This window comes from Barbus barbus (genome assembly GCF_936440315.1).
Source record: "Barbus barbus genome assembly, chromosome: 4".
In the NCBI taxonomy this organism is placed as follows: Eukaryota; Metazoa; Chordata; class Actinopteri; order Cypriniformes; family Cyprinidae; genus Barbus; species Barbus barbus.
The window spans coordinates 29,261,918-29,272,982 of NC_136732.1; the positions used below are offsets into that span (position 1 = coordinate 29,261,918).

At 39.4% G+C, this 11,065-nt stretch overlaps 1 protein-coding gene across 2 annotated transcripts in view; it reads left to right on the forward strand.

Annotated features, from left to right (window-relative positions):
- The window catches only part of LOC306868723 (serine/threonine-protein kinase SMG1-like), a 53,048-nt gene extending 42,265 nt beyond the window's left edge, over positions 1-10,783 (forward strand). For both annotated transcript variants that reach the window (XM_079415022.1, XM_079415023.1), the window contains exons 53-62: positions 5,112-5,301; positions 5,464-5,936; positions 6,209-6,346; positions 6,430-6,762; positions 7,525-7,752; positions 7,897-8,108; positions 8,199-8,299; positions 8,396-8,572; positions 9,343-9,449; positions 9,533-10,783. In XM_079415022.1, coding sequence (XP_079271148.1) covers positions 5,112-5,301; positions 5,464-5,936; positions 6,209-6,346; positions 6,430-6,762; positions 7,525-7,752; positions 7,897-8,108; positions 8,199-8,299; positions 8,396-8,572; positions 9,343-9,449; positions 9,533-9,610 — 2,037 coding nt within the window. In that variant the 3' untranslated portion in view covers positions 9,611-10,783. The remainder of the gene's footprint in view (positions 1-5,111; positions 5,302-5,463; positions 5,937-6,208; positions 6,347-6,429; positions 6,763-7,524; positions 7,753-7,896; positions 8,109-8,198; positions 8,300-8,395; positions 8,573-9,342; positions 9,450-9,532) is intronic.
- The last annotated feature ends 282 nt before the right edge of the window (positions 10,784-11,065 follow it).

Here is an 11,065-nt window from a genome sequence, read left to right on the forward strand (position 1 = left end):
ACTACTGCATTGCTTGTATTCAATGAGAACAGGAAATGGTTGCTTGTTACTGTAAGATGATTGAAATCGCGAAATGGCCTGAAACAATTTATAACATTTACATTGTCATTTAGCAGATGCTTTTATCCAAAGCGACTTACAAATGAGGACAATAGAAGCAATCAAAACCAACAAAAGAGCAACAACATGCAAGTGCTATGACAAGTCTCGGTTAGCCTAACGCAGTGCATGTAGCAAGTTTTTTTTTTTTTTTTTTTTTTTTTTTTAAGAAACAAGTAGATATATAAAAAAAAAAAGCTAGTGTTAGTTTTTCAAGAAAAGCTAGCAGTTAGAGAATAACTATGCAATTGATAGAGGGTCAAGTGTTTTTTTTTTTTTTTTTTTTTTTTTTTTATATAGTAGTCAGATTATATTATAGTTATAATAGTCAGATAAAATAGAATTAGAATAGAGAGTGCTAGAGTTAGAGGGTCAAATGAAGATGGAAGAGATGTGTTTTTAGCCAATTCTTGAAGATGGCTAAGGATTCAGCTGCTCTGAGTTGGGCAGGTCATTCCACCAGATGGAAACAGTTAATGAAAAAGTCTGTGAAAGTGATTTTGTGCCTCTTTGGGATGAACAATAATGCATCGTTCACTTGCAGAACGCAAGCTTTTAGAGGGCACATAGGTCTGAAGTACTGAATTTAAGTAAAGTGGTGCAGACCCAGAGGTGGTTTTGTAGGCAAACATTAAAGACTTGAATTTTATGCGATCAGCTATTGGTAGCCAGTGCAAATTGATGAACAGAGGTGTGACGTGCATTCTTTTCGGCTCATTAAAGATTAATCTTGCAGCTGAATTTTGGATTAATTGTATTAATTGATGGAATGAGAGGTAGAGTTGAGTGTCATCAGCATAGCAGTGATGTGAAAAGCCATGTTTCTGAATGACAGAACCTAGTGATGCCATGTAGACAGAAGAGAAGTGATCCAAGAACTGAGCCCCGATGCACCCCAGTTGCTAGATGTTGCGACTTGGATACCTCACCTCTCCAAGGTACCTCGAAGGACCTATCCTAGATGTAAGACTCAAACCACTGGAGTGCGGTTCCTGAGATGCCTTACTTAATAGGGTTGACTGGAGGATCTGGTGATTGACCGTATCAAAAGCAGCGGACAGATCCAGCAAGATAAGTAATGAAGACTTGGAAGCCGCTCTTGCAAGTCTTAGGGCTTCAACAACAGAGAGCAAGGCAGTTTCGGTCGAATGTCCACTTCTGAAGCCAGATTGGTTACTGTCCAGGAGGTTGTTCTGTGTGAGAAAGGCAGAGGCTTGGTTGAACACAACTCGTTCAAGTGGTTTTGCAATGAAAGGTAGAAGGAAAACCGGTCTATAGTTCCCTAAAAGAGTTGGGTTAAGAGTGGGTTTTTTTTAAGAAGTGGAGTTATACAAGCCTGTTTAAATGCTGAGGGAAAAATTCCAGTGTGAAGTGATGTTAACGATGTGAGTGAGTGCAGGTACAACTGCAGGAGAAATGGCTTGAAGGAGATGAGATGGAATAGGATCAAGCGGACAAGTAGTAGGATAACTGGAAAGGATGAGTTTAGAGACTTCTGCCTCAGAGTGGAGAGAAGGATGTGAACGAGTGTATGTTTGCTGGTAAGATGTTTGATAGATTGTGGTGTGGAGAATTGTGCAGTGAGGTTTGTAACTTCATTAATGAAGAATGTGGCAAAGTCATCAGCTGTTAGAGTTGATGGAGAAGGACAAAGGAGGGAGGAAAATGTTTTAAAGAACATGCGAGAGTTAGGTGAATTGTTAATTTTGTCATGATAGTATGTCCTTTTAGCAGTGGAGACATTAGCAGAGAAGTCAGAGAGGAGTGATCGATATAACTTAAGGTCAGTAGGATTTTGTGATTTTGCGCCATACTAAATAAACTGCCTTATAAATAATAAATATAAATATTTATTTATATATATATAATATATTATGATGTATTATTTTTATAAATATATCAAATATATTTTAATATTTATTTATTACAAATAAACTGCAGAACGTTACGTTTTCTAATACGTGCATGAATTGCATGTATTCTGACAGCGATGACAAGCTTGCGGTGCCAGGGTTCGAAGTCCAAAGCGTGGGGAAAATGAAACTGCTACTCGTCAGTTGTTCAAGAACATTTTTATGAATTTTTACAAGGCATGTGCCGAATGTGATGCGTGTGACAAACATCTTCCCAAATTCGCAATGAGAATCATTTATAAACCTGCCGTTGTCAGCACTGAGGTCTTCCTGCGGGTTTCTGACACAATAAAAGCTGAGAAAAAGCAATAACTTCAACATTCATAAATGTTAGTATTGTTGTTTTACTGTTGTTCTGTAAAATAAAAAAAGACAATAATAATAATGATGATAATGATTACAACAGTTCTATTAATGCATTTATTATAGAGTCTGGGAATCTGTCACGCCGTGTTGAATTCCGCCATGTTTTAGGTCAACGCATGCAAATCACCACTATTAATATTTTTTGAAAACCATCTTACATACTCTTAGAATAAAATGGACTAATATGTAAATCTCTTTAAATAACAAATTCACTCTGGGGTTTGTCTGAGAGGCTCCAAATATTCATTATTCAGTCTCCTTCACTGCAGTGGTACTGATATAGGCTAACTGCTAAAACACTGTGATTAGAGCAGCAAAACCGTGGCTGTTTTTTAAAGGGGAGAATACATAGCTAGATCTTAAACAGTGGATCGTTTAGCATTGTTATAGATCACAATTGCCCAGTAAATCTGCTCAGTGTAAAGAATTAAGCCATTATAGAGGTAACAGAACTTACTGCAAGCTGCTTTGAAATGATGTGTATTGTGGAAGTGGCCAGGGATCAAAGAGCTGCCACAGGTAATATTTCCGTATCATTTTCTTTTATTTGTAGTGTGAGGGCTTACAGTTTAATGCAAATCACTGTATACATTAAATCTACAGAGATCAATTAAGTCATATCTTAATTGAGTTGTTACCGAGTTTGTTTAACTTTCATCCGAGTTCCGTAGTGAATGTATACACTTTATAGACTATTTTATGTTTGTGATTCAACTTAAAATATCGTTGGAATGATTAAGGCTTGCTGTATCAACATAGCGTAAATCAAAAGCAGAGGTATTTCATGCAGACATCGATAAGGGCTATGGCATCTAATGTCTGCAGGAAATATCTCTGCTTTTTCAGCTTTCTAAGGCTGAAAAAAGCATGTTTTTCACACCGGCCGTGTATAGGGCTATGGCAAATTATGTAAAGTGAGCCTTAACCACTCCAACGCGATCTTAAGTAGAATAATAGAAACATTAAATAATATCAACGTCTATATTCACTATATTATCCAGTCTCCGCGGTAGCTCCCGTGACCTAAATTCCCAGAATGCACTACTGCTGTGACGACACATTCCCAGACTCTATAGGGGGGTCACGTGATGCTAGTGATGTTTGTTTCCTCGTTATGGAGAGTATGCATCCTTTTGATTTATTTAATTTATTTTTTTGCCCCACTTTATTACTCGTGTGAATTTGAAGTTATTCTGTTCTCTTTTATAATAGGGCTAATGGCAGTGTTCTGAATAATTATACTGGCTGTCATGTTACTGTCACTGACTAAAACAGGGGAGGGCCGGGCGGCAGCCTGGGGTTCTCACCCCAGTCTGCAAAAGTTTTATGGGGTGGGTTTTCTTTGTTTAATGGGTTTTTTTTAAAGGCAGACTTGAGTTAATTTGCAGTGGTATTCCTTTCTCTTATTTTTAGTTCACTTGTTTGATAGTAATGACTGAGATTAATATACTAAGTTGTAATATCAGTGGTTTAAATGGCCTCCATAAATGTACAAGTATTTTTTTTTTGGAACTGTTGCAATGAAAAAAGGTTGACATTGCTTAAATCCGGGAAGCTCTTTGTGGAAGGATGATGTTCATGGATGCAGTGGTGAATGTTATGTGGTCTCTTTTGCTGCGACTGTCAATAAACTAAATGTGTTTTGATAACTGTTAGAAGAAATTTAAATATTTCCATTTTAGACAAAGGGTGATAATGCTGACAGAATTGCCTGTACATCCCTTGTGAAAAGTAATTCTCTCCACTGATAATTCTGTTATTTCTACTTCAGATATTTACTATTTTCTCCTCAAACAATCATACAAACCTACAACAACAACTGTCTGGTCTAAGGATATCAGTGGTGACTTACAAACTTTATTTTCTTATCGGATTTTGGAAACAATCACATCATCCTCGAAGAGCCCAGATCATCAGATGATCCGTTTGGGATTGCTGCATGGACTTTGTCCCCTTTGGGGTGCTTCTGTGTGCGTGTGTCGCCTACCCCATGTTGCGGTTTGTGTCCGCGGAGGGCACATGTTTGCATTTTGTTTTTGGGGATATTGTTAAATCTTTAGTTTTTTCTTTTTGGTGTGGTGTTTTTGGATTTGTGTGTGGTGTGGGTCTGCCTGTGTTTTTTTTTTTCCAATAAAAACAATTGTTCACACAAAAATACATTTATTATAACATTCACAGTGTTCAAATTGGGATCTGTAATATTTTCTAATGTTTTAAAGAATTATTTTCTGCTCTGCAAGGCAGCATTTATTTGTACAGAAAAATACATGCCTGATTCAAGAAGGGGATTTCAAAAATGGCCAAAAAATATTTTACCAACTTAATTTTAAGTTAAATTGTGCTTTGTTGATAAAATGCCTGCTGGAATGTTAAATGTTCAGTGTTAAGTAAATATTTTTTTAATTGTTGTTTTGTAATCAAGTTGTTCTTTGTAGAGCAAGACAAAATGGTAAAATGCACATCGTGGCTATTTAATTAATGCAATGGTGTGAAAAACTTGCTAAATTCATGCGGGAATTAATGCAAAATACCGTGTTCAGTATTCAGCCCAGTGTTTCATTTTGCAAGAATTATAATTTTGTTGCATCACTAGTTATGATAGCAATATATTTGAGTTAATGACTAGGGGGGTGGTCAGGTTTTTCTTCTGTTTTTGTGCCTAGCTGATCATATGCCTAAAATGTGTTTATTAGATTAGAGTGGTGTCTAAATGAATCCTGTTCTCCCCTCTAGCTGAACTCTATGGATGTGCCTGCTGCCTGGAGAAAGGTGGATGTGATCCGGGAGTCCAGAGCTACACAGGTCCATTTCTTTAATAATGTGCAGACCAGGCAGGTCTTGGAAGAGATTTTCTTCCTGAAGAGACTCCAGACCATCCGAGACTTTTTCCGGCTGTGCGGATCATTTGCACAGACGCTATCTGGTAAACCTCTACTAGATCATTTCTCAATATATTATGAATATTTTCTCAATATTTGGAATGACACATGAATAAAGTAAGAAATACAAAGTAGCACACACCAGTATGTCATTGTGCAGAATCAGGCTTTTTATTAGACACCCTTCTCATTTTTTTTTCTTACAGGAACATGTCCTACACCCACTGATGAGCCTCCACCCTCAAATGGCCCAGTACCCATAGTGAAATCCATGTATCGAGGCTCCACTGTAGTGAGCGAGGAGCAGATGATGCGGCCCATCAAAGCCTTCACGGCAGATTTTGTGAGGCAGATGCTAATGGGGCTCCCCACCCAGGCTCTGGGTCTGGCCATCTGCAGCGCTCTCAGTGCCCTCGGTATGGATCTCATCGCCCAGGTGGAGGCTAAGGACTTTGGCGCTGAGGGGAAGGTTTCTCTGGATGACCTGTGCAAGAAAGCAGTAGAGCAAGGGGTGCAGGCAGGACGGATATCCCAGCTGCTGCTCAACAGGGCTACTGTTCTGGCCAGCTCCTATGACACAGCCTGGAAAAAACTGGACCTGGTACGACGTCTAGAAGTCAGCATTGAAGCTTGTAAGGTCAGCCTGCAGAGGACTCAGCTTCACATCGCCATGTTCCAGGTAAGAACCATGTCTCCGTTTACAAAAAAACATGTCATATCATCGGTTGTGGCTGTGAAGGTGCGGTCACACTAGTGAAGTTCTAGTGAAACTTTGCATGCAAAAATAGCATAGAGAAGTAACAAACTACAGTCACTTTAAAACCAAGCATCTTTTTGTTAGTCAGCATGGCAAATTCAAATCTTAACATGAGCAGGATTTGACTGAAATTCACCCATGAAATTTTACCAAGCAACAGTAAATGTGACCTTTGCCTTCTGCTCTCTCATCAGTGGCAGCATGAGGACATTCTTGGTGCGAGGACGCAGCCCATGACGGTCAGTCCCCCACCTCGCTCCCTCATCCTGAGCAACATGAAGAAGAAGCTCTACAAACTCAGTCAGGACGAAGCTTCTTTTGGCAGCGTCCAGGTTAAAGCCGTTGCATGTTTTGGAAAACGTCAAAGTGAAATAGAAACATTTTAATCTAAACCGTGTTGTGTTTTGTGTTGCAGGAGAAGTTGGCAAGTCTAGAGGGCAGCATAGAGCAGAGGCTGAAGTGGGCCGGCGGTGCAAACCCTGCACTCGCCCCAGTGCTGCAGGACTTTGAAGCCACTATAGCAGAACGCCGTGCCTTGGTGATGAAGGAGAGTCAGCGTGCCAACCAGGTTACTTTTCTCTGCAGCACCATTCTCAACTTCGAAGGTCTGCGTACTCGCACTCCAGAAGCCTTGAACATGGATGCTACACTTTTTGAACTTGTGAAACGATGCCAGGCCACCTGCTCCTATGCTGCCCAGTTTAGCACCTCAGTTTCCTCTCTGGAACTTCAGCTGCTGCATAGACTGGTGAGACTATTTTTAAATGTTTTCTTATTATTCTATCTGCACAACCATTCAAAAGTTGGAGTCAGTAAGGTTTTTATTTTTTGTTTTATTTGTTTTTGAAGTCTCATACTCACCAAGTTTGATTTAGAAATACAGTAAAAACAGTAATATTCTAACAAATTGCAATTTAAAATAACTTCTCTAGTTGAATATTATTTTAAAATGTAATTTCTGTAATGACAAAGCTGAATTTTCAGCATCATTACTCCAGTCCTAAGTGCCACACGATTCTTCAGAAATCATTCTCATATATTGATTTGGTACTCAAGAAACATTTCTTCTTATCAATGTTGAAAATGGTTCTTTTTTCTTTTTGTGTTTTGTTTCTGTTTTGAAGAACAGCATGTAACATCATAAATTTCTTTACTCTCATTTTATCATTTTTTTTTAAACTTCAAACTTCCGTCTCCAAACTTTTGAACTGTAGTGCATAGCGATCAGTATTGTATATTTCATTGTTGATAATGTTTAATGATTCAGTAAAGGTTAACTTCCCTTTTGGAGGATATATTTAAAAACTATTTTAAACTTAAATCCTGCAAATCTCTAAATATCCATTTTTATACTCTACATGTATGATAGTATGCCTGAATTCACTTGTAGGATTTAAAACTATTTATTTTAGTTTCTGGCATTTTATTTAAAATTTATTTAGTCAAACTGTATCCGTGCATCCCTGCAAATTACTACTTAATTGAAAAGCATTGGATTGTGTCTTTGCAGAGTCCTGCCATGGATCTGTCCATTGGTGGGCCTGAGTGGCTTGTGTACGCACAGAATCACCTCACCCAGGAGATGTCCAGTCAGAGAGCCATGCAGGAGGAAAGAGAGCAGCAGCTGGAGAGAGTGACCGAAACCCTGCAGCTGCTGGTCGACTCCATTAAAGGCATCCTGTCCAATCACAACCGCCAACTTGCTGATGTTAAGCACCTCCTGCGTGCCATGGCAAAGGTATATAAGCCTCTGATGCAAAATGGTTGACGCGTTTAGTTTATTGGCCACCTTTAACCGCTGACAAAAAAAAGTGGTTTTAAATGTTATAGAATATCTATCTTTTGTGTACACTCTAATGTTGGCTGCTTTTTAATTTGACAGGATGAGGAAAATGCCCTTGCTGAGGGAGAGGAAGTGACTTATGAGGGTAGTGTGCGTCAGTTCCTGTCAGAATACAAAGCATGGCAGGATAATGTGCAGATAGTGCTTTTTACGGTAGTGCAAGCTACAGGTCAACCACGCAGCCAAGAGCAGGTTGAGCTGCTGCAGGAGATCCCTGCCACCCTGAAGGAGCTAAAGGTTCAGAGCCAAAGGTGAGCATTTGTGCTGGATTCAGAACACAATTTGTAATTCTTCAAGGTTTTTTTTTTTTTTTTTTATAAATGTTTTTGTTTTTTTCTTAGCATCTACAATGGCTTGGTGAGCTTCGCCTCTCCTCTTGTCACTGAGAAAGGAAGTGACTGTGCAAGTCCCACTTCCACAGTCCAGACCAGCTTTGCTGCTGGTAAGTTTAAGATGTAGCTTTGGTTCTTTCATGGCGTTTTTTCTGTAGGTGATTTGAGTTTGATTTCTCTCGCTCTCTCTCTATCTGTTACTATAGCAGTGCGCTGCAGTGGAGTGAAGACCCAGCCTGACAGCATGTCTCAGAATGCCCGCAAAGCTCTTCCTCGAAACTTTGGGACCCCGATGGACACTCCCCCCAGCACTCTGATGACCAACAGTAAAGGACTGGCCCCAAGCCCCAAAAGAGCCGTGCGGGATCCCAAAACTGGGAGAGGTAAGTTGTGATGCAAATGTCATCTCATAGATCGGCCCATTTAAAATGTTAAAATTTTACATACCTGTATGTGAGTTTGACCAATATGTGGTGATTTTAACAGATGAGTATGAAAAGGCACTATTCATCAAGTTAACTCTGATCATGCATTGAGTTTTAACATGTTTTAACATTTTAATAATAATTAAAAAAATGTAAAAGTTTAGGATTGGAATTTCTCGCTCAAGGCTGAATTTATTTAAACAAAAATACAAAAAGAGTTATAGTGTATAGTTTAAAACTTGAGTGTCAAAATATCCTTTAGAAATACTTTTAATATGCTAAAGAAGCGTTTATCAATGTTGAAAACCATTAATCAGAAGAACAGCTTTTATTTGCAACACAAATATTTTGCAACATTATAGATATCTTTACTGTCACTTGATCAATTTAATGCGTCCTTGCTGAATGAAAGTATTGATTTATTTTAAAGACCCCAAACTTTTGAACCGTAGTTTAGAATCTTTAGATCTGCATGTTTGACCTACAAAGGCCAATGTGCAGTTGTTTTAACCGATAGATCAATGTTAACTTGAATATGAAAAGCACTTCACTGTTCACGTTCAGGCAGTTTAAACTTATAACGTTTAAATTAGTTTGTACTGACAATAGATTGTTTGAATAATAGTGTCTTCTAAAGGAAAATAGTGCCTTTCATTGAAGTCCTCTTATGAAATGCTTTATCAACTAGAATCTTTGCTAAGATCACTGATCAGCAGTTTTTTCTCCAGCTGTGCAAGAGAGGAATTCCTACGCTGTTAGTGTGTGGAAGAGGGTGAAGGCCAAACTGGAAGGGAGAGATGTGGACCCTAACAGGAGAATGAGTGTCACTGAGCAGGTGAGCTTTCCTCCTTTAGCTATACAACCTTACTGCGGCTGCTGTGTAATTTTGTTAATGCCATGTATTTTGCTCTCTTTAAGGTTGATTATGTCATCAAAGAGGCGACAAACTTGGACAACCTGGCACAGTTGTACGAGGGATGGACAGCATGGGTGTGAACGGGATCCTTGTAGATCACTTTGGTCCAGCGAGGGTAGAAATCCACCAAAATCCACTGGGTCTGGGGCAATGGAGCCACAGAGCACCATGCAGGAAAGGGGGAGGGTGTAGAGACCCTCCCTCGGGCCCACACCGGATCCCCGTAGCACAGCTACACCCGGCGATCCAGCTAACACAATGAAATGGGTCTGCATCTGTCTCCCCGAGATGTGTGGGGAGCTCACCAAGATGGGGAGGCGGGGTGGGGGGGACAAGGTTTAAACTACCCCCCCAACCAACCCCTGTATCAACAACAACAAAAAAATAAACGTTTGTCAACTATCAAAACAAATAGGATTTGCCACAGGGAAAAATTGCAGGAGACAGTTTATCCACTCTTAGAGCAAAGGTCTGTGGTAATTAGCGAGTTTCTAGACTACATTTGTGCAAGAGTGGAGGGAAAGGGTGATCCGGTTTTGGAGGTTTTTGGATGGCTCTGGGTTGGGCACGACTTGCGGCTGAGCTGTCTCCTGCTGGAGCGGGTGTGGAGGGCTGTGTGACCCGAAGGCTCAAAGGACTCCATTGGAAGCCAAAAGGCCATTGGTAGACCTTAGAGTTTGTTCTTAACCACAAAAAAGACTTTTTCCCCTCAAATATATATATGAAAATAACTTTTTACACCAATGTACTGCACAGATTTCCCAATTAAAAGGCAAATTGCATAGTGGCTTTGGGAACATTCACGGTCATGTGTTTCTGAATGTTTGGCACAATGAATTGTGCTTGGAGTTGGCAAGTGCTCAGTCTGAGGTCTCTTTGATTTAATCCTTGAGTATGACCCAGGCTCAATATGGTGAGATGTGTAAATCAGTTTCTAAATAATTTTTTTCTTCGTATGCATCTCTGATCTTGTTTGTGTATTGTAGATTCTTTCTCCCTTTCCTCCTTTGCTATGGATTTAGTCTAGATTGCTCCTTTTTTTGACTTGCCTGTGGACATGTGTCATCGCTGATACATGTCCTCATTAAAGCTTGCGTTTTACTGATCTTGACCTAGTTTTACATTTTTAGTGGGAGAAATAAGTAACGGAATAGTGATGTGGTGATGGTTACAATTGTTGTCTCTTAATGGTTTTACTTCACTTTGTTGGTCAAATAAAACTATAATTAAACCTCTTGGGTCTTCATTAAAGCATTCGCTGTTTGTGTTTGTTTGATTGTTTTACACTTGGAATTTTTGTACTTCAAATTAATTTGTAGCTTGTTTAGACTTACCACAGCAATTCACACTTTCTACCTTTTTGTACTGCAATTTCACCTTGTTCAGGAACTAGGCTTCATTGCCCAGTGTTAAAGGGGTCATCGGATGCAAAATTCACTTTGCATGTTGTTTGAACATAAATGTGTTGGAAGTGTGTACACATCCATCCTATAATGATAAAATGGAAAGAGGTAGTTCTGCACAGGCAGCTCCCA